At 46.0% G+C, this 26,114-nt stretch overlaps 2 protein-coding genes across 7 annotated transcripts in view; one reads left to right on the forward strand and one right to left on the reverse strand.

Moving 5' to 3' along the window:
• Nucleotides 1-9,387, forward strand: part of LOC140467247 (DENN domain-containing protein 2D-like) — an 89,196-nt gene extending 79,809 nt beyond the window's left edge. For all 5 annotated transcript variants that reach the window (XM_072563483.1, XM_072563484.1, XM_072563485.1 and 2 more), the window contains 4 exons: nt 3,430-3,471; nt 4,117-4,201; nt 6,112-6,348; nt 6,932-9,387. In XM_072563483.1, coding sequence (XP_072419584.1) covers nt 3,430-3,471; nt 4,117-4,201; nt 6,112-6,348; nt 6,932-6,987 — 420 coding nt within the window. In that variant the 3' untranslated portion in view covers nt 6,988-9,387. The remainder of the gene's footprint in view (nt 1-3,429; nt 3,472-4,116; nt 4,202-6,111; nt 6,349-6,931) is intronic.
• The window catches only part of LOC140467249 (DNA damage-regulated autophagy modulator protein 2-like), a 149,042-nt gene continuing 126,130 nt past the window's right edge, over nt 3,203-26,114 (reverse strand). For both annotated transcript variants that reach the window (XM_072563489.1, XM_072563488.1), the window contains one exon: nt 3,203-6,500. In XM_072563489.1, coding sequence (XP_072419590.1) covers nt 6,409-6,500 — 92 coding nt within the window. In that variant the 3' untranslated portion in view covers nt 3,203-6,408. The remainder of the gene's footprint in view (nt 6,501-26,114) is intronic.

A 26,114-nucleotide genomic window follows, 5' to 3' on the forward strand; every position in this document is an offset into this window, starting at 1 on the left:
ACTCAGACCCTGATCATGGGGGCCATTATTGAAAATGGGGAGCCCCCTGAGAGCGACTGTTGAAAAGGATATGGAGGATATAGACTGTAGGGAAATAGATGGTGACATCTTGCAAAATGTCCAGATTACAGAGGAGGAAGTGCTGGATGTCTTGAAACGCGTAAAGCTGGATAAATCCCCAGGACCTGATCCGGTGTGCCCTAGAACTCTGTGGGAAGCTAGGGAAGTTAAAGCTGAGCCTCTTGCTGAGATATTTGTATCATCGATAGTCACAGGTGAGGTGCTGGAAGACTGGAGGTTGGCAAACGTGGTGCTACTGATTAAGAAGGTGGTAAGGACAAGCCAGGGAACTATAGACCAGTGAGCCTGACCTCAGTGGTGGGCAAGTTGTTGGAGGGAATCCTGAGGGACAGGATGTACATGTATTTGGAAAAGCAAGGACTGATTAGGGATAGTCAACATGGCTTTGTGCGTGGGAAATCATGTCTCACAAAGTTGGTTGAGTTTTTTGAAGAAGTAACAAAGAGGATTGATGAGGGCAGAGCAGTAGGTGTAATCTATATGGACATCAGTAAGGCGTTCGACAAGGTTCCCCATGGGAGACTGATTAGCAAGGTTAGATCTCATGGAATACAGGGAGAACTAGCCATTTAGATACAGAGCTGGCTCAATGGTAGAAGACAGAGGGTGGTGGTGGAGGGTTGTTTTTCAGACTGGAGGCCTGTGACCAGTGGAGTGCCACAAGGATCGGTGCTGGGTCCTCTACTTTTTGTCATTTATATAAATGATTTGGATGTGAGCATAAGAGGTACAGTTAGTAAGTTTGCAGATGACACCAAAATTGGAGGTGTAGTGGACAGCGAAGAGGGTTACCTCAGATTACAACAGGATCTGGACCAGATGGGCCAATGGGCTGAGAAGTGGCAGATGGAGTTTAATTCAGATAAATGCGAAGTGCTGCATTTTGGGAAAGCAAATCCTAGCAGGACTTATACACTTAATGGTAAGGTCCTAGGGAGTGTTGCTGAACAAAGAGACCTTGAAGTACAGGTTCATACCTCCTTGAAAGTGGAGTCACAGGTAGATAGGATAGTGAAGAAGGTGTTTGGTATGCTTTCCTTTATTGGTCAGAGTATTGAGTACAGGAGTTGGGAGGTCATGTTGCGGCTGTACAGGACATTGGTTAGGCCACTGTTTGAATATTGCATGCAATTCTGGTCTCCTTCCTATCGGAAAGATGTTGTGAAACTTGAAAGGGTTCAGAAAAGATTTATAAGGATGTTGCCAGGGTTGGAGGATTTGAGCTATAGAGAGGCTGAACAGGCTGGGGCTGTTTTCCCTGGAGAGTCGGAGGCTGAGGGGTGACCTTATAGAGGTTTACAAAATTATGAGGGGCATGGATAGGATAAATAGACAAAGTCTTTTCCCTGGGGTCAGAGAGTCCAGAGCTAGAGGGCATAGGTTTAGGGTGAGAGGGGAAAGATATAAAAGAGACCTAAGGAGCAACTTTTTCATGCAGAGGGTGGTACGTGTATGGAATGAGCTGCCAGAGGATGTGGTGGAGGCTGGTACAATTGCAACATTTAAGAGGCATTTGGATGGGTTTATGAATAGGAAGGGTTTGGAGGGATATGGGCCGGGTGCTGGCAGGTGGGACTAGATTGGGTTGGGATATCTGGTCGGCATGGACAGGTTGGACCGAGGAATCTGCTTCCATGCTGTACATCTCTATGACTCTCCCCTGTCTCTTGTTCTGCTCTGCTATGTACACCCAGTCTGTGAGACTGCCCCCATCAGCACCCCCCCCCTCTGGATGTGGGGAGACTGCTCAATCCTGAACACCCAGTGGCTGCCATTCCACAGCAACCACTACTGACCTGTGATTGGTCGGTATCCTGGGTGGGGGCAGGGCACGACTGTCATCCCATAGATGACAGGGAATGTTGAGTTCCCGGGGGGAGGAGCATGGCTGTCTCGCCTGCTCTCCAGTGGCTGGGCAGCCCTTTCACAGCAGCCCCTCTCCTGCTCTTGTTATCCCCCTGGGATGCCTCAGGGTCTTATTCCTGTGATACTGGAAGTCTGGGGTTTCACTGTAGCCATCAGGCAGGGTAATAATAACGGGGTTCCCAGGGGTTAGTGCTCAGACTTTGCCAGGCTTTCACTCTCAGCAGCTGTCCCACTGTCCAATTCAATCTGTTTTCAGTTCAGAAGAGCCTGGGGCACCCAGCAATTTCTCCCCTCACTGACAGACTGACCCTACCCCTTCTAATCCTCACCACAGCACCAACTTTACCTTGTCTATCCTTCCAAAATATTGAATATCCTCTAATCTTCAGTTCCTAATCTTGATCAGTCCCACCTTCAAAATGGCAATTAAATAATGCACTTCAGTTTAAGATTAGATTCCCTACAGTGTGGAAACAGGCCCTTCGGTCCAACCAGTCCACACCGACCCTCCGAAGAGTAACCCACCCAGAGCCATCTCCCTCTGACTAATGCACCTAACACTACGGGCAGTTTAGCGTGGCCAATTCACCTGACCTGCACATCTTTGGACTGTGGGAGGAAACCAGAGCACCCGGAGGAAACCCACACAGACACAGGGAGAATGTGCAAACTCCACACAGTCAGTCACCCGAGGATGGAATCGAACCTGAGACCCTGGTGCTGTGAGGCAGCAGTGCTAACCACTGAGCCACCGTGCCGCCTCATGCCTTCATTTCCCGATTGTTGCAAATTGTTAACACAGTTAGTAACAGGAAAATATAAATGTTTACCATTCGAAATAACTCAAAGTACATACAAATCAAGCTGAAGAGGGAAAAAGGATTTCTCTTTGCAACGATTCACTTTGATTCATGCTTTTAGCCAATAATGGTTAGTTCACAAAGGAAGAAAAGATAAGGAATAGATGGATATCAGTCTGGGTGCCTGATGCACACACCGACAAGTCCCTGGGCATGTACAGATGGCTCTGGGGCCTTCGGAGTAAACAGGTGCAGGAAAACACTGGATCAAGATGTCTTCCAGCTGTTCTTCAAGAGAATGATTGGATACACATTGGACTCTCAGGAAGAGTATTCAGAAAGGCAGAGGGATGAGCAGGACAGACTTCCCCAAACTGACATCTGAAGCAAAATCCAAACAGGGCAGCAATCAAACTCCAACAGGTCAATGCTGTGAAGTGAGTCAGAGCAGTGGGTTAAATTCATGTGATTTCCAACAAGTGCATTTTAATAAGAAGTTCTAATACATTCTTCCGTTGACTTTTTCAAAAGAAAACATTCTAGTATCTCCATAACATATAGGTAACATAGACAAAAGATATAAAATAACATTGGAAATATATCAAATGTATGACACTTGGGTGGTTGAGCTGTTGCTTCCTATATTTTATAACTGTTCCTATTTTGTACCTTTCTGTTTCAGTGTTTAATGGTGGACTTACAGCCAGGAGTGTTCTTGCAAAAAGTAAGTGAATGCTTTCTCCCAGTGGATTTCTCGATGACTGTGTTGCAGATTTTTGATTGGTTGTAGCTGGGTTTTAGAAAGAGCTTGCAGGCTTGTAACACAGTCTCAGACACTATCCTCACAACCCCTCAGCCCTTTTTTTTTAGTGAGGACCCACAGTTATGATATTTTAAAAATATATTGGGAATACTGCACAGATTTGGCAGCATCAGTCAAGATATTGAGTTAATGTTTCAGTTTCTGACCATTCAGCAGAATATCATTGCCCCTCTAAGTTCTTTAGTGGTCATGTAGAGGCGAATGTAACCAGGAAAAAGGTCTTCATTGGAAGAAGAATATGTCCGATTGAAGGGAGGTGTCAAACTGCTGAAGAATGCTGTGGGATTTCCGGAATAAATGGGTGTTGCTTCTTCAACAGGAAGTCTCTTGGTTCAGTGTAACCCGTCTCTAGCTGACCAGTGCTGGATGTTTCAAAGATGCAGGTTATGAACCAACTTAATTTGTTCTTCACCTGTTTCAATGGATAGCCGACTGATCACCAGACAGCTGTACTGTGGGAGCACTGAACCCTGTGATGTACCTACTGGAGGCACTGACTGTGGGCCTTGTCATATTTCACTCTCTCTCTGTGTTTTAACCCTGCAGGTTGGTGATGAGCATGATATTCTGCCCCACAAGTTGTACAAGGAGCTTCTGAACTCTCTGCAAAGCCAGAGAAAGACTTGTCAGTGTAAGAAGCCTCAGAGCTTGTTTATCCCTTGCTTACTAGAGCTGTCTTCTTTATAACTGCCTTCATCTCACTTTGTGTCTGCACTTGGTCCTGTCTGGCACAATCCATTTCTTTAAGCAAAACTAACATTTCAATGATTCTAATTTATTCTTGAATGGTTCCCTAGTTTGATTTCAAAGTACTCTGTGCTTTAGCTAATAACTCATGATCTGATTTTCTCTCTCTTGTTTCTATGTCCATCTTCTATATCAGTGCTCTCCTGTACACACCATCTATATCTTGATCCTATCTGATGATTGGGACTCATCATCTTTCTTCAACTCCTGTCTCGCTCTCTCCAGATCTGGCAACCTCTCTTTTCTTTGAATTACAGTGAATGTTCGTACCATTGCTCTCTGTGAGCCAGGGAAACCTATTCTTTCAGATATTCAACAACACAGTTGCTTCTTCAAATCTGTCAGAGTTGCAGGAGCAGCGAACTCTTGGTAACTTTCTAGATCTCGCCACCTCCACCATTCTCCACGCAAGTCTCTCTCCTCCATCACTCCCGTTTCTCTCAGTGGCATCTATTCTTTTCCAACCCTTGCCCCATATCTGGGGACGTGTTTTTCTCATCCCTGTTGCACACTGGCAGGCAAAGCAGAGGATCAATCCACTGGTCTCTCTTGATGCTGTCACCTGAATTTTACTCTTTAAAGTTTCTAGTGAACATTCTCTTCATCTTCTCCGAATTGGGGTAAAACCTGACTTCATTGCTCCCTGCCTGAACTCGGCACCACTGCCTTTCCCATCGTCATCGACTGCTATGGCTGGTTGACTTTGTCTTTTTTTGATCTTGCAGTGGTGGTAAAGGAAACCCAGTTGATCAGTTCAAAGGTGGATTGTTTTGTTGTCAAGTTTGGAGTTTGTCTCCTTTGGATGACCTATTGATTGAGACAAAGCAGTCGCATTGCTGGGTGCAGTGCTGAGTAAGAGGGCAGTTCGATGTTTAAAAAGATCCCACTAATCTGGCTACAGAATTCTCACCACAATCATGAAGCCAGCAGATGGAGATTCTTACTGGTTTGCAAGAGTGGGCAGTTTAACCTGCACCCGAACCATATGACTACCCCTAACCTGAATCCAAATGCTAGCCCTAACTCTAATGTATCCCCAACTCATCCCTTGCAGAATAGTTTGCAATCATGTGACAATTTGCATGCTGAATGTGGGTCCTGACAGCTGGACTGTGAACATTCCTCCCATCCTTATCCTAACCCTTAGTCAAGGTGAGCACTCTTTACTGGATGAGGGAGTTCTGGGATCTCAAGTTCCATACGGTGAGATGGGAACGCCAAACCCATTGGGCACCAGGCTGGAGCTGGAGGTCAATCTGGAGTTCCAATCCAGAGCTCTGGTCTTCACTTGCAGTGACTGCCAGGAGTGGAGTTTGAACCTTCTTCCCCAGCAGTATCCATGTCAGCACTGAGCTAATGGCTCACTCTGTGGATTACCAGTATAGCAGATGACAGATACAGAGTTGCCATCCACTCGCTTGGAACAGGCACCACCATGGGGAACCTCGCGGAATCTTACAGCTGGAGATGTCATTCCGTCAATTGTGCTCGTCCTGACTCTGAAAGAACGACTGCATTGATTCCTTCCCCCATGGCTCTGATCTTCTCTTTTCCCATTCAAATATTAATCCAATTCCTTTCTGAAAATTATTTTCTATGTCTGCTACTGCTGCCCACTCCGGATGACAGCTGCTCACTCTGATTCTTTTCACTTTAACTCTGTCTAGTTGTTGGTCTGCAGCTGCATTAACGGCACTATATAAATGCACGTTGTTTGGTGGCATTTGAAGAGCTGGAAAGTGGAGCCTGCCGTTGTGATATTAATGTCTCTGTCTGTCTCGGGTTTGTCCACAGCCAGCCAGGAGCTAAATGACATGGTGACAAACGCCTTTGTGCTGTTCTTTGTTAAAGTCGTCGGACATTATTCTGATCATCTTAAGCGAAGCCGGAATGAAACTACATTTCAAGAGCAGCCATTCCGCAAGTCTGTCCCCTCCAAATCTATCCGCAGGTTTCTCAAGAGCTTCATGGCGACGCAGATGTTCTCGCTGTTTGTCCAGGAGTTAGAGGGTCCTTTTTGCTCTCAGGAAGGTAAGGTGACAGCAGAGGGCCGAGCCGTCAGCCTGAACATTCAAGCAGCTCTCTCTGGTTCTACACTCTCTGTCCCAGACAAATGCAAATTACTTGTGGAGCCAGATCAGATAAAACAAAGTGCTGGAGGAACTTGGCAGATCTGGCAGTATCTGTGGAGAGAGAAACAGTGTCAGTGTTTCAGGTCAAATGTACCCCTGCTGGACACAACATTATCTGTTTCTGTGTCCGCACAGTACCTGCCAGAGCTTCCTGCAGCTCTCTCTGACCAGTTCCTTTTCATCCTGAGCACATCCCATTCCCAACTAGCGCCCAACCTGACACAGCAATAAAGCATGTGTATTACCAGGGAGCAGCACCAAATACACTCACTGAAGCAGATCTGAAAATATATTGAAACCATTGCGTAAGGATGGAGACAGCGCATACAAATGTTTCCCCCCCCCACGTGCGCCTTCCCTGTCTCACAGGCATTTGGTCCACTTTGTGCTATTCTCTCACGGGATCCAGAGCAGTTACTTAATCAGAGCCCACGGCCTGTGGACACATTGTCTCTGTCTGACCTCTCTCCCTTCCTCTCCAGGGTTTTTTGAAAAGAAGATAAAAGAATACCGTGAGAACAGAACTAAAGTAAAGTAGGCTAGGTTCTGGTAAACGGAGGAGCTGACGTCGGGAGAACAGTGTAATGTCAGCCTGCCACCTCTCACCAAGAAAGGCCTATCAGCACCAGGAGAACACCTCACTTCATCCTCAGGGTCAGAGAAGGAGGTGGCTACCTCAGAAGCTTGTTGTCATTGCGAGCAGCTTGTAAATTTTGAATGCTTATATTTAAAAGGACTCATTTCAGAAAGGACTGTTTGGAAAAGGGGAAGTGATACTCTTTGGTTTTATTGAAATGTGTGCTTTCCCTCTTCAGCTTTATTTTGACTTTTTCTGTGTGTGAATGTGGATTCAATGCCAGGCAAAATTTTCAAATCTGAAGTAAGAACGAAGAAAGTTGGAAATGCTCAGCCAGTCGGGCAGTGCTGGTGGAGAATGGACCCAGAGTTTACTGTTTCTGATCTGTCAGAACTGAGGAAAGATCGAAATGCAATACATTTCACTGCAGTGAAAGGGGGATGCAGTAAGTTCAAAGGTGAGGTGTATGATTGGGTGAAAGCCAGGGAGATTGAGAGGAAAAGATTGTATGATGCAGTCGCTAACGACAGTAGTGAAGGATGTAGTATCCAAATGGTGAGTGAATTGCGGCTTAATGTTGCAACTAACCTCCCCGGCCTCCAGCTTATCACAGAGCTTCGAATTTGTTGTTAGAAATTAGATTAGATTACTTACAGTGTGGAAACAGGCCCTTCGGCCCAACAAGTCCACACCGACCCGCCGAAGCGCAACCCACGCAGACCCATTGCCCTACATTTACCCCTTCACATAGGGCAATTTAGCATGGCCAATTCACCTGACCTGCACATCTTTGGACTGTGGGAGGAAACCGGAGCACCCGGAGGAAACCCACGCAGGCACGGGGAGAATGTGCAAACTCCACACAGTCAGTCGCCTGAGGCGGGAATTGAACCCGGGTCTCTGGCGCTGTGAGGCAGCAATGCTAACCACTGTGCCACCGTGTTCCTGACCCTCTTCTGCTGACTTCAAGATTCTTGCATTTTTATCTTAAATATTACTGAGAAACTATATCTGGTCAAACTTCATTTGCACTCACCAGGACAATTCATAAAACATAAGGAAAATTTAAGGAAAAAAGGAGAAATTAAGCAGAAGGCAATCTCTGATTTAAAAAAGCTTGACAGAAATTATTTACTGCTGCATCTTCCAGTCAGAGTCCACCTGTCAACTTATAAAATCTGTCTTTTTTTTCCAGCAGTAATCAAGTCCTATATGACTAAACAATAATCTATCTATCTTCAGTTCAAATGGAAGGACATCGACCTGTCTTCCTCCACCGATGCTGCCTGACTTGCTGAGTACTTCTAGTATTTATCTTCTGTGATTGAGTGGGTCACTGTATCTGTCCCCGACCCCTGTCCGTTTCATTCCAAGCTATAGGTTGAAGATCTGGCTGTCTGGAGGTTTTGAGTGGGGAATCAGCTCTGACTCTGAAACCAGAACAGAAGTTGCTGGAAAAGCTCAGCAGGTCTGGCAGCATCTGTGGAGAGAAATCAGAGTTAACGTTTCAGGTCCACTGACTCTTCCTGAGAATTGTTGTCAGGATCGCTGGACCCAAAATGTTAACTGTGATTTCTCTCCACAGATGCTGCCAGACCGGCTGAGTTTTTCCAGCAATTTCTGTCATTGTTACATCTTACATTGTTAAGATCTGAGAAGCACTGGTTGGCTGGAAGTGGGTCTTGTCAACCCCCTCCACTGCCCCCACACTGACCTCTCCCCACATCCATGCCCCCCCCCCCCGCACTCCAGTCCTGGCTCCTCCACACTGTCTGTATCTCTGGCTGTCCCCTCTTGATGAAGGAGTGCTGCATGCCGGAGATACTGCCTTTTAGCGGAAACTTTAAACCAGAACTTCACCTGTTCCCTACGGAAGCTCCCATGGACCTAGTCGAAGATATGAATTTCGCACTAATGTCCTGACCAAGAACGATCCCAAAGTCAACATCCTAAAAAAACAGGGTAACCTGCCGATTGTCACATTGCTGTGAGATGCTTTGGGGATGGTTAGGAAGGTTGCTATATAAATACACTCCCATTCCAGGCGGAGAATGGGGGACAAGTTGGAATTTCTCAGCCCTGAGTATGTTTTGTCCAGTTGAAACGTGCCAGGATTATACTGGGCCTCGTGGAACCTTTGTTGCTGTGTCCTTTCCATTGACGGTTGTGTATTTAAAGCAGTGCGCTGCTGTAATGTGACAGAGATAATCTTTAATTATACACTCACTGAGTTAAGTTGCTGTTTCTGATCCGAACTGTGAATTATCAACCAGTGTACAAAATCATGTGACAACATTGGCTGTACATAATCTGTTTTGCATTGGAAATGGAGATTTTAAATAAAATAATTTTAAATCTGGATTCAGATCATCTCACTGTAACATAAACAAGCCAGGAAGTGTTTGGCCTTCATTCCTGCTTCACCTCACATTTAGAATTCCCACAGTGCAGAAAGAGGCCACTTGGCCCATCACGTCTGCACCAACCATCAAAGCATTCCCCCCCCAGACCTGCCCCCTCCCTATAAAATCCCACATGGAGGTTTTACCATGGCCTAGCCTACCCTGGACACTGAGTGAGTTAGTATGGACAGGTCACCTGACCTGCACATCTTTGGACTGTGGGAAGAAACCAGAGCACCCAGAGGAAACCCACGCAGACCCAAGGCTGCATTTGAACTTGGGTCTCTTAGCACTGCTGTCATACAGTGCCACCACTGTGCTGACCTTTTCAATAAGGTTACCTGCATGAAACTTAATGTAAGACCATTTTGTATTCTTTCATGGGATATGACCATTGTTGACAAAGCCTGCATTTGTTGCCCATCCCCTAATTGCTCCTTGAACTGGGTGTCCATTGCTCAGCCATTTCCGAGAGCTGAGCACTGCCAACCACTTTGCTGTGGGTCTGAAGTCGTGTAGAGCAGGACCAGGTAAGGATGGTGGAAATCCTTCCCTGAGAAACCAGATGGATTTCAATGACAACAGAAACCGTAGGTCACCATAACGGAGGCTAGCTTTTAATTCTATATTTATTAACTGAATTTAAAGACCATTGATTGCCGTTGTGGGATTTGAACCCAGAGCATCTGCATATAGATTGGGCAATTCAAATTAGTAACAATATCATAGAGGAGAAATTCCCAGAGTGTGAATGGGATGGTATTCTGGACCAAGCAAAAAAACGTTTAGGGACCAAGCAAAAAACTTGAGACTGGATATTGTGTAATCAGGAAGGAATAACTGGCACTGGAGCTGTGTGAGGCCCTTGGGGGAAGAATGATCATAACATGACTGATTTTGTGACTTAAGGTGAAGACTGGCTTCATAGATTTTGAGACTAGAGTCCTGAATCTAAAGAAACTATAATAGTATGATGCTTGAGCTGGCTATGATAAATTAATGAGTGATACTTAAAAGGGATGGCAGTGGATAGGCAATGGAAGACACTTAGAGTACACGAAAGAATTGCAACAATTGTCCATTCCTGTCCAGCACAAAAATACAACAGGAACGGTCACCCTACCATGGCCAACAAGCGAGACTGAGAATTGTATTAGATTACTTACAGTGTGGAGACAGGCCCTTTGGCCCGACAAGTCCACACTGACCCACAACCCACCCATACCCCTACACCTAACACTACAGGCAATTTAGCACAGCCAATTCACCTAACCTGCACATCTTTGGACTGTGGGAGGAAACCAAAGCAAATCCATGCAGACACAGGGAGAATGTGCAAACTCCACACAGTCAGTCGCCTGAGGCAGGAATTGAACCTGGGTCTCTGGCGCTGTGAGGCAGCAGGGCTAACCACTGTGCCACCGTGCTGCCCAATCCAAGAAAGAGGCAGACAAATTGGCCCAAAGAAGCAGCAAACCTGAAGATTAGGAGCATTAGAATTTAGCAAAGGGAAGTAGAGTACAAGAATAAATTTGCAGGGAACATACAGACTGATTAATTGTAAAAGTTTCTCTTCATATGTGAAGAGAAAAGGTGTAGTGACAACATAGGTCCCTTACAATTGGAAACAGGGGAAGTTCTAATGGGAAATCAAAGGGATGACAAACCGATTTCATATGTAATTTGGTGGTTCTTCAGAAAGGAGAACAAAAATAACATCTCAAAAATATTTGGGAACACAGGGTTTAGTGAGAGGGAGGTACTGAAGGAAATCTATTAGTAAAAAAAAATGGTGTTGGAGAAATTGATAGGATTAAAGGTTGATAAATCCTTGGGCCCCAACAATCTACATTCCAGAGTACTTAAGAAAGTGACCCTATAAATAGGGTATGTATTGATGGTCATCTCTCAAGATAAATTGAGAGACTCTGGAACAGTTTTGGATTGAAGAGTAGCTAATGTAATCCAATTAAAAAGTAAGGTTGCAAATAAATAAAATTTCAGATCAGTTTGCCTGACATCAGTGATAGGGGTAAATGTTAGAGTCCATTATAAAATAATTTAATGGCAGATCCCTTGGAAAATGGGGGTGAAGAGCCCCAAATCAGCCATGATTGAATGGCAACGTAGACTTGATGGGCTGAATGGCCTAATTTTGCTCCTATTATCATATGAAGTTGTGAAAACAGTGACAGGATTAGGCAGAGTCAGCATGGGTTCATGAAAAGAAAGATCATGGTTGACAGATCTACAGAAGTGTTTTGAGAATGGAACAAGGGGGAGCCAGTGGATGTGGTTAACTTGGACTGTCAGAAGACTTTTGATAAGGTCCCACCTAAGAGATTGGTGTGTAATATTAAAGTGCGTGGGATTTGGGATAGTGTATTGACGTGGGTAGAGAACTGGGGAGGGGTCACTCGACCTGAAATGTTAACACTGATTTCTCTCCACAGGTGCTACCAGACCTGCTGTGCTTTTCCAGCAATTCTGTTTTTATTTCTGATTTATAGCATCCGCAGTTCTTTCAGTTTTTATTGATTTGTTTAGAGAACTGGTTGACTGACAAGAAGAAAAGAGGTAAGAAGAAGTGAGTCTTTTATCAATTGGCAGCCCATGACCAGTGAGGTAACACAGGGGGCAGTGCTTGGACCCCAGCTATCCACAATATATACTAATGATTTAGAAGAGGGAACTAAATGTAATGTCTCCAAGTTTGCAGTTGACACAAAGCTGGGTGAGAGGGTGAGCTGTGAGGAAGATGCAAAGATGTTTCAGTGAGATTTGGACAAGTTGAGTTAATAGCCAAACGCATGGCAGATGAAGTATAATGTGGAAAATTTTGAGGTTATTCACTTTGGTAAGAAAACAGGAAGGTGGATTTTATCAAAAAAATAATAGATTGGGAAGATGAGACGTGCAACAAGACCTTTGTGTCTGAATACACAAGTCACTGAAAGTAGGTATGCAGATGCTGAAGAAGAGAAATGTTATATTGGTTCTCATAGAGAGAGGATTTGAGTACAGGAGCCAGGATATTTTACTGCAATTGAATAGGGTTTTAGTGAGACTACACCTGGAGAGTTATGTGCAGCACGATGGCTCAGTGGTTAGCAGTGCCAGGGAACTGGGTTCGATTCCACCCCTGGGTGACTGTGTACAGTTTGCACATTCTCCCCGTGTCTGCGTGGGTTTCCTCCGGGTGCTCCAGTTTCCTCCCACAGTCCAAAGATGTGCAGGTCAGATGAATTGGCCATGCTAACTTGCCCATAGTGCCCACAGATGTGTGGCTTAGGTACATTAGTCAGGGGGAATGGGTCTGGATGGGTTACTCTTCAGTGGGTCAATGTGGATTTGTTGGGCCAAATGGCCTGTTTCCACACTATAGGGATTCTATGGTTATCTGAGGGAGAATCTCCCTGCTGTGGAGGGAGTGCAACAAAGATTAGCAGACGATTCCTGGGTTGGCAGCACTGACATATGAAAAGACTGGATTGGTTAGGACTATGTTCAGTGGTGTTTAGATGGGAATTTCATAGAGACCTACAGAATCCTAACAGAACTAGACAGGTGTTAAAACCATCACTATTTTCTTTTTAGTTTTGTTATTTTTGGTTGTTGAAGTTGAGAATTGAATTTTGAACAGTTTTAAAGAGAGAGCAAAAGACTGATGTTTGGTGTTGGGTCTGGAAAGATAGTACAGTAGCGCCTCGACATACGAACGGCCCCGTTCACGAACAAATCAATTTACGACAGATTGTACGTAAAATTTTGCTTCAACATATGCACAAAATTCAAGGTATGAATGAAGGGACAAACGCAAAAAGCCCGTGTGCGACCATATGGTTTCATTGTTCTGCGCTGCTATGCACTTGTTGAACGCAAAAGCTCTCAGGCCCTGCGTGATCTCATTCAGTTTGTCTTTGGCGCGTGCGCTGTGAACAGCCGACCAAGCATTCTTACACTATCCGAGCAATGGGAAAAAATGATGCAGTTTGCAAACTTTTCGGTTCGCGAACCAGGTCCTGGAACGGATTAAGTTTGTAAGTCGAGTCGCTACTGTACATGTTAATTACTCCTTTAAAGACACTGTAGGGATAAGAAACTGCAGATGCTGGAACCCAAGGTAGACCAGCAGGAGGCTGGAAGAACACAAGCCAGGCAGCATCAGGAAGTGGAGAAGTCAACGTTTCAGGTGTAACCCTTCTTTTTATTTCAAAAATATACTTTACTCAAAAAAAATATTTTGATGATCTGTACAATTGGTGGTGCCATTCATAGGTGCCCCTTGCATTTCTTTATATACACAGATCAGAATTAATCATTCGTATATACAGGTCTATACCTTTACCATCCATATATTATAGCTGAAGCTTCAGCGGAGCCCACTTACTGAGTGAGCCCCTTGTTATTCTTTAGCAGATGTTACACGGTGGTCTTTCCCCACCGCGCCTTGGCAGCAACTGTGTCCCTCAACACGTAGTCCTGGACCTTGGAATGTACCAGTCCGCAATACAGTTGGGGTCAGCTCCTTCAGCTGGAAGATCAACAGGTCTCAGATGGTCCAAAGAGCGTCCTTCACCGAGTTGATGATCCTCCAGGCACAGTTAATGTTCGTCTCGGTGTGCATCCCGGGGAACAGACCGTAGAGCACAGAGTCCCGCGTCATGGCGCTGCTCGGGACGAGCCTCGACAAGCACCACTGCATTCCTCTCCAGACTTCTTCTGTGTAGGCACATTCCAGAAGGAGGTGTGTGACAGTCTCCTCCGCCCCCCCCCCAGCCGCTTCAAGGGCAGCGTGCGGTGCGGCAGAGAGTCCGGGCGTGCATAAAGGATCTCACAGGCAGAGCCCTTCTCACCACCAGCCAAGCCATGTCTTGGTGCTTGTTGGAAAGTTCTGGCGATGAGGCATTCTGCCAAATGGCTTTGACAGTCTGCTCAGGGAACCGCTCGACAGGATCCGCCCTCTCCTTTTCCCGAAGGGTCTCAAGGACACTACGTGCTGACCACTTCCTGATGGACTTGTGGTCAAAGGTGTTTTTCTTCATAAACTTCTCCACGAAGGACAGGTGATACGGAACGATCCAACTACTCGGAGCGTTCCGCGGCAGCGAGGCCAGGCCCATCCTTCGCAACATCGGGGACAGGTAGAACCTCAGTACGTAGTGACACTTGGGGTTTGCGTACCGGGGATCCACGCACAGCTTGATGCAGCCACACACAAAGGTGGCCATCAGGGGGAGGGTGGCATTGGGTGTATTTTTTCCCCCGTTGCCCAGATCTTTGTACGTTGTGTCCCTTCGGACCCTGGCCATCTTTGATCTCCATATAAAATGGAAGATGGCCGGGTGACTGTAGCGGCACAGATTCTGGGAATAGACCAGACCTGTGCCACGTATAACAACAGTGACAGTGCCTCACACCTGATGACCAGGTTTTTTCCCGCGATGGAGAACAACCGTACCTTCCATCTGCCCAGTTTCTGCCTCACTTTTCTGATACGCTCCCCCCAAGACTTGGCGCATGCCCCAGCCCCTCCGAACCAAATACTCAGGTGGTCAGTCCTGGTGGTGAAGGGGATCGAGGATTGGTCGGCCCAGTTCCTGAAGAGCATGGCCTCGCTCTTGCCTCGGTTTACCTTGGCCCCCGAGGCCCGTTCGAACTAGTCACATATGCACATGAGTCTGCACACGGACAGCGGATCCGAGCAGAAAACAGCGACGTCATCCATGTACAGGGAGGCCTTAACCTGTAGATCCCCGCTGCCAGGAATAGTCACCCCTCTCAGGCTCGCATCCTTCCTGATGGACTCGGCAAATGGCTCTATGCAACACACAAACAAGGCAGGAGAGAGAGGGCATCCCTGCCTGACTCCAGATCTGACTGGGAAGCTATCTGATTCCCACCCATTGATTGAGACTGCTCTGACAATGTTGGTGTAGAGCAGTCTGATCCAATTGCAGATTCCCTCCCCAAAGCCCATTTTGGAGAGAACATCCCTCATATACGTGTGTGATATCCTGTCGAAGGATTTCTCCTGGTCCAGGCTGATGAGGCAGGTGTCCACCCCCCTGTGCTACACGTAGGTGACCGTATCCCTGAGGAATGCGAGACTCTCAGCGATCTTCCTGCCCGGTACAGCACAGGTTTGGTCAGGGTGAATCACCAATCCCAGAGCAGACCTGACCCAGCTGGCGATGACCTTTGACAAGATTTTGTAATCCACATTCAATAGGGAGATTGGTCTCCAATTTCTGAGTTCCTCCCTCTTCCCCTTCCGCTTGTAGATGAGGGTGATGATGCCTTTCCTCATGGATTCACTCATGGTACCTGCCCGAAGCATACTGACATACACCTCCAGCAGGTCCTGGCCAATCAAGTCCCACAGAGCGGAATAGAGCTCAACCGGTAAGCCGTCACTTCCAGGAGTTTTATTCTTTTCATGGGATTTGAAGGCCTTGGCCAGCTCTTCCAGAGATAGCGGCTGGTCCAGCCTCTCCTTTGTTCTGTTGTCTAGGACCTCCGTGATATAGGACAGGAACGACTGGGAGGTACGCGCTGTCGGTTGGCTTCGCGTCATACAGACTGGCATAGAAGGATTTACTGATCCTCATGACATCAGCCTGAGATGACGTTACCGAGCCATCTTCTTCCTTCAGGCTGCTGAGCACGGAGCTCTCTTTGTGCATCTTCTGGAAGAAGAAACGTGAGCACGTCTCGTCCTGCTCCACTGAGCAGACCCTGGACCAGAAGATTATCCTGGAGGCCTCCGAGGCAAACAGCGAGGCTTGCTGGCCCTTCACCTCCTTGAGGTCCTCCGTGACATCAACCCTCATGGTCTGCAGTGGGAGCAGGTTCTGCATACTTTCCTGGATCTGGGACAGTTTTCCCTGCCTCTCTTGCCTCCTGAACACCTTTGAGGATGAAGAACCTCTTGATGTTCCCTTTTACTGTTTCCCACCAGTCCGCTGGGGACTCAAAGAGGGGCTTCACGGTTCTCCAACCTGCGTAGTCCCTCTTGAGCTCCTCAATGTTTCCAGAGGTCAACAGCTTGGTATTCAGCTTCCACGTTCCCTTACCAACCCGCTGCTCGTCCTGTAGGTGACAGTCGGCCAGCAGGAGGCAGTGGTCAGAGAAGAACACCGGCTTGACATCGGTGGTTCTGACTGAGAGCATTCGGGACACAATCAGGTAATCTATCCTTGACCAGATAGACCCGTCTGCCCGTGACCAGGTGTATCTACGCTGTGCTCTGTCTGCAGGGGTGCTGAAGACGTCGTGCAGCTTGGCGTCTTTAACTGTGTCCATCAGGGCTCTGGACGTGGCGTCCAGTTTACTGTCCCCCCCTTCCCCCCCCCGCCGGATCGTCCATCTCATCAATGATACAGTTGAAGTCTCCGGCCAGAATGACCGGCCTGGACGTAGCCAGTAACAGTGGAAGCTGCTGCAGGACGGCCAACCGTTCATTCTTACCCACTGGGGCGTACACATTAATCAGTCTCAGGGGAGCATTCCTGTACATGACCTCGGTGACGAGGAGGTGCCCGCCCACCACCCTTCTTCAGAAAATGGAGAAGGACTACACCTGAAACCTCTCCACCTCCTGATGCTGCTTGGCTTGCTGTGTTCTTCCAGCCTCCTGCTGGTCTACCTTAAAGACAAATAGATTTTAAGATGCTCAAGGACTGGCTGCTGGTTGGCTGTTAAATTGGTCAATCAAGGATGGAGCAGTACCGGCCAGCCAATCACAGAGTATTATGAAAAAAGGAGGCGAAAGCAGAGGGTGAACGAGCTCTGAGTGGGGTTTTGGACAGGAAACAGGGTTGCTTTTGAAGCTGTTGCACTGGGAAGCTGTATGTATCATTTTGCTCTCTCAAGTTATTCTCCGGTTCTTAACTTGTTGAAAATTGTTAGAAAAGAACCCCAGTCTTTCTGAAATAAGGGAGTTTCCAGAAATCTGCAGAGGCTCTTTGCATTGCCTGATGACTTCAGAATTCGAGAAGGATATATGGTCCTCTGTACCTTTAATACAACCCATTGTCCAAGCAGTTCATGAAAGCTTGCTATTTAATCATTTAAAAGTTATAAAACTGGCAAATTATGTTTCTTTTATTACATTAGATTTCCCTGCAGTGTGGAAACAGGCCCTTTGCCTGTCCAAAGAGCAACCCACCCAGACCCATCTCCCTCTAACTAATGTACCTAACACTATGGCCCTTTAGCATGGCCAATCCATTTTACCTGAACATCTTTGGACAGACACCACACTGACAGTCACCCAAGGCTGGGATTGAACCCAAGTCCCTGGTGCTGTGAGGCTGTAGTGCTAATGACTGGGTCATTGTTTCTGTGAGTCTGTGTCTGAGGCGTTTATGATCGAAGAAGATTGGTCTTAGATGGCAGATATTAATAAGGTTGCATTGTAGTTAATCTACGTCCTGTAAAGTTACATTACTAATTGTATTAATTGCTCATTTTTGTTTAAGTTAGAAATTTGGTGCCCAAGATCTGTTATTTATAAAGTCTGGTCAGGAACAATTGAACCATTTTGAGGATTATTGAATGTTTTAATTTCACAGTGTTGTAAATCAATTGTTCTGGAGGCTGATTTTGTTTAGATACAATCCTTGTGTTGTAACACAGGAAGGATATTCTCAATGACCAGGAGTCCAGACCAGGGTCACCCGCTAAGACTATAGAGCAGACTATTTAGGACTGAGATGAGGAGAAATCTCTTCACCCTGTAAGCCTATGGAATTCTCTGCCACAGAAAGACGTTTGGGACGAAACATTGAAAGTTTTCAAGAAGGAGTTAGATGTAGTTCTTGAGGCGAAAGAGATCAAAGGGTATGTTTGGGGAGAAAGCAGGAACAGGGAACTGAGTTGGATGCTCAGCCATGATCATATTGAATGGTTTTGCAGACTTGAAGGGCAAAATGACCTACTCTGTTTCTATTTTCTATATTTATAATTATCCTCGAAAGGTAAAGAATCTGAAAAACCTGTTCAGGAAGCTATTTCATTTGGGTGCAGTTCCCAGTGTCCCTGATGTGAGTTTGTGGTATAGAATGGGTTGTTTTTTTGTTGGATGTGTCACATCACTATCACTGGGACATTACAACAACAATGAAAGATACGAAGACAGTGCAAGAAGAATGTTCTCCCCACGATTTCCTCAACCTCTATACCAAACAATATCTCATCTTGTTCTGAGGAAGGGTCATCCAACCCAAAACATTAGCTCGGATTTCTCTCCACAGATGCAGCCAGACCTGCTGAACTTTATAATATAATATAGTAGTATAATAATAATAATAATAATAATAATAATAATAATAATAATAATAATAGACAAACAGGAAGACAGCTAACAATCTGCATCCATGAACACCAACTAGCCACGAAATGGCACGACCAGCTATCCTTAGTAGCCACACACGCAGATGACAAGCAACATGAATTCGACTGGGACAACACTACTATTATAGGACAAACCAAACAGAGAACAGCCAGGGAATTCCTAGAGGCATGGCACTCATCCACAGATTCAATCAATAAGCACATCGACCTGGACCTAATATACCGGCCACTACAGTGGACAGCTCGAACTGACAACCGGAAGCGGCAGAGACAGGCCACTATAAATGCCGGAGAAAACAGCACAGAAGCGCTTCACAGGAGGCTCCCAAGCACTGAGGATGTCACCTAGACAGGGGACGAAACATCTGCAAGACAAATTCCCAGCTCGGCGAACAGAACCACAACAATGAGCACCCGAGCTACAAATCTTCTCCCAAACTTTTCCTATCCATGTTTCTTTCAACCACTTCTTATCATTTTCTGACACACCTTTCCCATATTACTAAACTGGAAAGGATGCCAAAAAGATTTACAAGCATTTTACTGAGACTGGAAAGTCTGAGTTATAAAGAGAGGCTGGATCGGTTGGAACTCTTTGCCGCTGGAGAGTAGGAAGCTGAGGGGTGGCCTTAAAGAAGTTTATAAAATAATGAGGGGTGTAGATAAGGTGAATCGCCAAGGTATTTTCCCCAGGGTAGGTGAGTCCAAAATTAGAGGGCATAGGTTTAAGGTGAGAAGGGAAAGATTTAAAAGGGAGCTGAGGGGCAACTTTTTCACACAGAGGGTGGTGTGTAAATGAAATGAGCTGCCAGAGGAAGTGGTAGATGTGGGTACAATTACAACATTTAAAAGACATTTGGACAGGTACATGGGTAGGAAAGGTTTACAGAGATATGTGCCAAACGCAGGCAAATGGACTAGTTCAGTTTAGGAAATCTGGCCGGTATGAATGAGGTGGATCAACGGGCCTGTTTCTGTGCTGTATGACCCTACAACTCAGTGACTGTATTCTTTTCCTCTCTCACCTTGTCTCTTTGCTGTCACTATTTAGTTTAAAGCTCACTCTCCTTTCCCAGTTATGTCGTCAGCAAGAACACTGGCCCCAGAACAGTTCAAGCATAGACTGGACATCTCCCATTTTCCCTGGTTCTGGTAGCAGTGCCCATGAACAGGAATTCAATAATCTTTGCCTGGGAAGGGATATGGAACAAAGAATGAGGAATACACATATTTCAAAGTAGCTTGTGTGTTACAGGGCTGCTACTGCCTGTGAGTAATACCACATCATAACCTGTACGCTGACTTTGTGCGAAACATTGCTGGAACCACATGTTGAAAAGATGCAAGTGATACTTTGCAACATTGGTGTGAAAATGGTCACTCTGTTAGTTCTCTGGTGCTGGTGAACTCATAAAATCAACACGTAATGTCAGACCTCACACTCTGACCAAAAAAATGTCCATTCGATAATATTCTCTTGAAAATATGATAAGGTCCAAACCTTATTTCAATGGGCTAATTAAAAGGCAGTTAAACCAACAGTCATGGTTTGGAGATGCCAGAGTTGGACTGGGGTATACACAGTTAAAAATCACACAACACCAGGTTATAGTCCAACAGGTTCGTTTGGAAGCACTAGCTTTTGGAGCGCTGCTCCTTCATCAGGTGGTTGTCAGCGCTCCGAAAGCTAGTGCTTCCAAATAAACCTGTTGGACTATAACCTGGTGTTGTGTGATTTGTAACTTTGTAAACCAACAGTATAAGCCTTGCCAGCCACATCAGAATATCCACAGCATGATGACAAGATAATTGTAAAATTATACTTTAACAGAATAGACCTGGTGTTTTCCTCTGACTAGAGCTGGCTGGAAGCAGTCAGCTCACCTGCAAGTCCTTTGTCTGGATTAGAGTGGTGCTGGAAAAGCACAGCAGGTCAGGCAGCATCCGAGGAGCAGGAAGATCGATGTTTCAGGCAAAAGCCCTTCATCAGGAATCCCTCTATTCCTGATGAAGGGCTTTTGCCCGAACCGTCGATCTTCCTGCTCCTTGGATGCTGCCTGACCTGCTGTGCTTTTCCAGCACCACTCTAATCCAGACTCAGGTTTCCAGCATCTGCAGTCCTCGTTTTTACCTGCAAGTCCTTTGTGTCAGCTTTAGCTGGAATACATGGGGTTCACAAGCTTCTGGAAATACGATCATGTGATCAGACTCAGCCATCTTATAAATCCAGCAAGGGGTGTCCATTTTAAAAATAAGTTAAACACAGAGATGTGGGATATAGGTAAAGTAGTGGTGTTACTTCCGCAATTATAATTATTATGCAAGGTAAATGAACTCACACCTGTGTATAATTGTTTCAACCAAGAGCTAAGTCAACAAGAATGAAAACTATGTGGAGGAAATATATAATTGTTTTTGTATTAGCTAAAATGTGAATGCAAGAATGAAACGTGCCTGCAAACAATGGTAGACAAATAGATAAGGTGCTGTGAGGATGTAGGTTAAGCCAGATATGCTTGTACAAGCAGTAGTTGTAAGCATCTGTTTCCCACTTCTACAAAAACACAAAAACAAACCCCAATTAAAAGGTCATAAGGATCAGTATGGTTGGGGAAAGGGAGGAAGTGGCACATGTGGAAGAAGTGATAATAGTGAAGAAGGATATACCTAACAATGGGCCACAGCAGGATGTGGTGAAATGGCCGAGTAAAACTTGTACTTTGTTATGCACAAGGCCGGATAAGGCAGGAGATTAACAATGGTAATGGGCACTGGGTTTGGAGTAGTGAATCCTATATAAGATATGTACTTGCTCAACTCTGGGTGCCCTATTCCAGGCACCACACTTGCAAGTGTATAATAAACATATTCATTGCTTCAGATCTTGTCTCGGACTGAAATTATTGAAGTGAGTGAGCTTTGTTTCTCACAATTGGGGGCTCGTCCGGGATATTCTTCCATCGCCGGGGGGAGTGGCTGGCCCTGGACACTGGGAAGACGCGTCCCGTTCCCCATTGAGGAGCGGTCTCGTGTCCTGGTTTGGTCCACTCCCTTGGGCAACTGGTACGAATCCCACAAGAGAGACATCTGAATCAGACAGTGAAAGGAGGTCGATAGAAAATATGGCAACAAGGGGCCAGGCAACTCCGTGCACAGACCAAGGTAAGTATTGCCTTGGTGGCCGGGGAAAGGGGTATTTAATCGCTGAGGGACTGACGAGGACCCCGAGAAATGGGGGTAGGCAGAGTAACTGTCACGGAGTAAAGGGAGAAAAAGTCCCTGGTAACATTCCTCCTGAAATTCCGTTGGGGAGGATGTTGTGGGAATGGACAAATAACACTTGTACAAGGGTAAAAGATAAAAAGAAAATGATTAAATATTGTTGTTTAGTATGGACCAACGAACCAATCCTTCGCATCCCCCCCCCCCGCTGTCTTCTGGCCAAAGTATAGTTCGGACGGGGATTGGGTATGTCAGTATTTAGATTTGTATGCGAATAAAAAATGTTTTAGTCAAGAAGAGGCGGACTATGCGTCCTGTTGGAATGGCAGTTTGGGAATAATGGTAGTAAAGGAAAGGATTCCCCCTCTGCCCCACCCAGTCCCTTGGATCCTCTTGGCTGCTTGCCCCCCCTGTACCATAAAATCAGATCAGGTGAAAATGGGTGAGGAGGAGAGACAGACAGACAGGGACAGGGAACAGGTGACCCACAAGAGGAGGACAAAGGGGCGGTGGACGGGGATGTTGTTGTTCCCGACCCTCAATCCTCAACAAAAGAAAGGGAAGCTAAAGTAGATGTAGAGGAGGCCTCCAGAGTATCCAAACCAAAGCCTAAGGGGAAAAAACAAAAAAAAGGGGAAGAATGTAAAGAGGTATCCCCTTTGGGAGGTACCAATAGGGGACAAAGAGATTGGGTTTGTAAGTGCCCCCCTCACCAGTGGTGAGGTCAGAACATTTAAAAAATAAATTAAGGTCCTGGTTGAGGATCCGGTAGGGTTGTCTGAACAAATTGATCAATTTTTGGGGCCCAGTCTGTATACGTGGGCTGAGTTAATGTCTATTTTGAATATACTATTTACTGGGGAAGAAAGGGGACTTATATGGGGAGCAGCTATTAAAATCTGGGACAGGGAACATCCTACTGGAGATGGGGATGCTGGACAGGGAGAGGTGAAGTTTCCCCTCAGAGACCCCCAGTGGGAAAACCAAAACGCGGAGCATAGAGAAGAAATGAGGGAATTGAAAGACCTGATTCTAAAAAGGAATAAGAGAGGCAGTTCTGAAGTCGCAGAATCTGACTAGAGCCTTTGAAGTTAGACAGGAGAAAGATGAGACTCCCTCAGCTTTCTTGCAAAGATTAAGAGACTCAATGTGGAAATACTCTGGAATGAACCCTGAGGACCCAGTGGCACAGGATCTTTTGAAAGTACATTTTGTGACAAAGGCATGGCCAGACATACAGAGAAAGATACAGAAGATAGAAGGGTGGAGCGACAAACCATTAGATGAATTGTTAAGAGAGGCACAGAAAGTGTTTGTAAAGAGAGAGGATGAGAGACAAAAACAGAAGGTGAAAATGATGGTAGCTGCGGTTGATGAGGTAGTTAAAGAATGGAACCAATAGTGAGCAAGCGGAGCGGTGGGTGGCAGCACGTAGGGCAGAGAGGGAGAGGGAAAGGGAGAGAGAGAGGGAGAGGACAAGGGGGAGAGGGAGAGGGAGAGGACAAGGGGGAGAGGGAGAGGGAGAGGACAAGGGGGAGAGGGAGAGGGAGAGGACAAGGGGGAGAGGGAGAGGGAGAGGACAAGGGGGAGAGGGAGAGGGAGAGGACAAGGGGGAGTATTTGATAGAGGGTTCGAGCGACAGGGACAGAGATGGAGGTCTCCAAAGGCAGGATGCTATTATTGCAGAAAGATAGGGCATTTTAAGCGGGAGTGTCCTGATCTACAAAGGGAAGAAAGGCCAATGCCGCTTATGAATTTTGATGAAGAATAGGGGTGTCAGGGGTTCCTGCCCTCGGGGGCCCACCAGGAACCCTTGATAAACTTGAAGGTGGGACCCTGTAGGGAAGAGGTAGTCTTCCTAGTAGATACGGGGGCAGCACGGTCATCGCTGAATTTTAAACCAAAGAAAGTAGAAATGTCAACATGGTCAATTACTGTTTCAGGGGTAAAAGGGGAAGGATTTACTGTTCCAGCATTTGAACCTATGATAGAAGGTCCGAAGGATAGGGTCACAGGGGAACTGCTGTATATCCCTGATATAGGAAGTAACTTACTAGGGAGAGATTTAATTATCGTCTTAGGACTGGAGATTGGAATTCAGGAAAAAGAATTAGTTGTCCAAATGGCAATGTTGCCAGAGGATGTGGAGAAAGAGATAGACCCTATTGTATGGGCTAGAGAAGGGAATCGTGGAAAAATACAGATCCCTCCCCTAGAAATAAGTTTAAAAAGGAAAGGGGACGTTGTCTGTGAGCGACAATATCCCATTTCCATCGAAGGTAAACGAGGACTGCAGCCAGTAATTGAAGGACTGATTAGAGATGGACTGTTGGAGCCATGTATGTCTCCTTATAATACCCCAATACTACCAGTACGGAAATCCGATGGAACTTATCGATTGGTGCAGGATTTGAGAACATTGAATCGAACAGTACAGATCAGGCACCCAGTGGTACCAAACCCCTATACCTTATTAAGTGAGATCCCTCATGACCACAAATGGTTTAGTGTGATAGATTTAAAGGATGCCTTTTGGGCTTGTCCCTTGGCGGAGGAAAGTAGGAATTTGTTTGCCTTTGAATGGGAAGACCCTAAGACAGGACGGAAACAGCAATACCGGTGGGCCGTGCTCCCCCAGGGGTTTACCGAATCCCCAAATTTATTTGGACAGATGCTAGAACAAATATTGGAGAAATTTAGCAGCCCCAAGGGGACTACCATGTTGCAGTATGTAGACGACCTCTTAGTAACAGGAAAAAGAAGAGAAAGAGTAGTAGAAGCCACTGACAAATTATTGAATTTCCTGGGTCAGCAGGGACTGCGAGTATCTAAAAACAAACCACAATATGTGGAGCAAGAAGTGAAATACTTGGGACATTTAGTTAGTGAGGGAAGGCAAAAGATAAGCCCGGAACGATAGAGGGAATAGTGGGGATGCCACTGCCCAGGACTAATCGGGAGTTACGTAAATTTTTGGGTCTAACAGGATATTGCAGATTGTGGATTGATTCCTATGCTCAAAAGACTAAGGAATTATATCTCAGACTATTAGAGGAGGAACCAAAGTGTCTAAGTTGGGATGATGAGGAAAAAGAACGAGTTGAGGAACTTAAAAGAGATCTGATCCATGCCCTCGTGTTAGCCTTACCTTCTCTAGATAAACCTTTCCACCTCTTTGTTACCATAGATAAGGGAGCGGCTTTGGGAGTATTAACTCAGAGGTGGGGAGGAATGAGACAACCAGTAGCATATCTTTCGAAACTACTGGATCCAGTATCCCGGGGGTGGCCTGAGTGTGTGCAGGCCGTGGCTGCCACTGCACTGTTGGTGGAGGAAAGCAGGAAGCTTACATTTGGGGGAGCCCTAATAGTAAGCACCCCACACCAAGTGAGAATGATCCTAAACCAAAAAGCTGGGCGATGGTTGGCAGACTCACAGATTCTGAAATATGAGGCAATATTAATAGAAAAGGATGATCTAGTGTTGGTCACTGACAATTGTTTAAATCCAGCTGCCTTTCTTTGGAAAGGGGAAGGAGAGTCTCCTCAGAATCCAGGGCACGACTGCCTTGACATTATAGAATACCAAACTAAGGTCCGCATGGACCTGAGAGATGTTCCACTTCATGCAGGAGCCCGACTTTTTATAGACGGATCATCCCGGGTGACTGAAGGGAAAAGACATAATGGGTATGCAGTCGTAGACAGGACAAACGGTAGTGTGGTGGAGGCAAGATGGTTGCCAAATGGGTGGTCAGCTCAGACTTGCGAAGTCTATGCATTGGAAAGAGCCCTTAGGGCGTTAGAAAATAAAGAGGGAACAGTATACACTGAGTCTAAATATGCATTTGGTGTTGGCACTTTCGGAGAGATATGGCAGGAAAGAGGACTGATCAATAGCCGGGGGAAGGAATTAGCACATGAGGAGTTGATTAAACGGGTCTTGGAGTCCCTAATACTCCCCCGAGAAATAGCGGTAATGCACATAAATGGTCATCAGAAAGGAAATGAACCAGATGTTAGAGGGAATAGATTAGCTGATAAAGTGGCTAAGGAAGCAGGCCTGAGCCCATAAGAAATGGTGATTCATTCCCTAATACCTACTGTC

Source organism: Chiloscyllium punctatum, chromosome 45 (genome assembly GCF_047496795.1).
Source record: "Chiloscyllium punctatum isolate Juve2018m chromosome 45, sChiPun1.3, whole genome shotgun sequence".
NCBI lineage: Eukaryota > Metazoa > Chordata > Chondrichthyes > Orectolobiformes > Hemiscylliidae > Chiloscyllium > Chiloscyllium punctatum.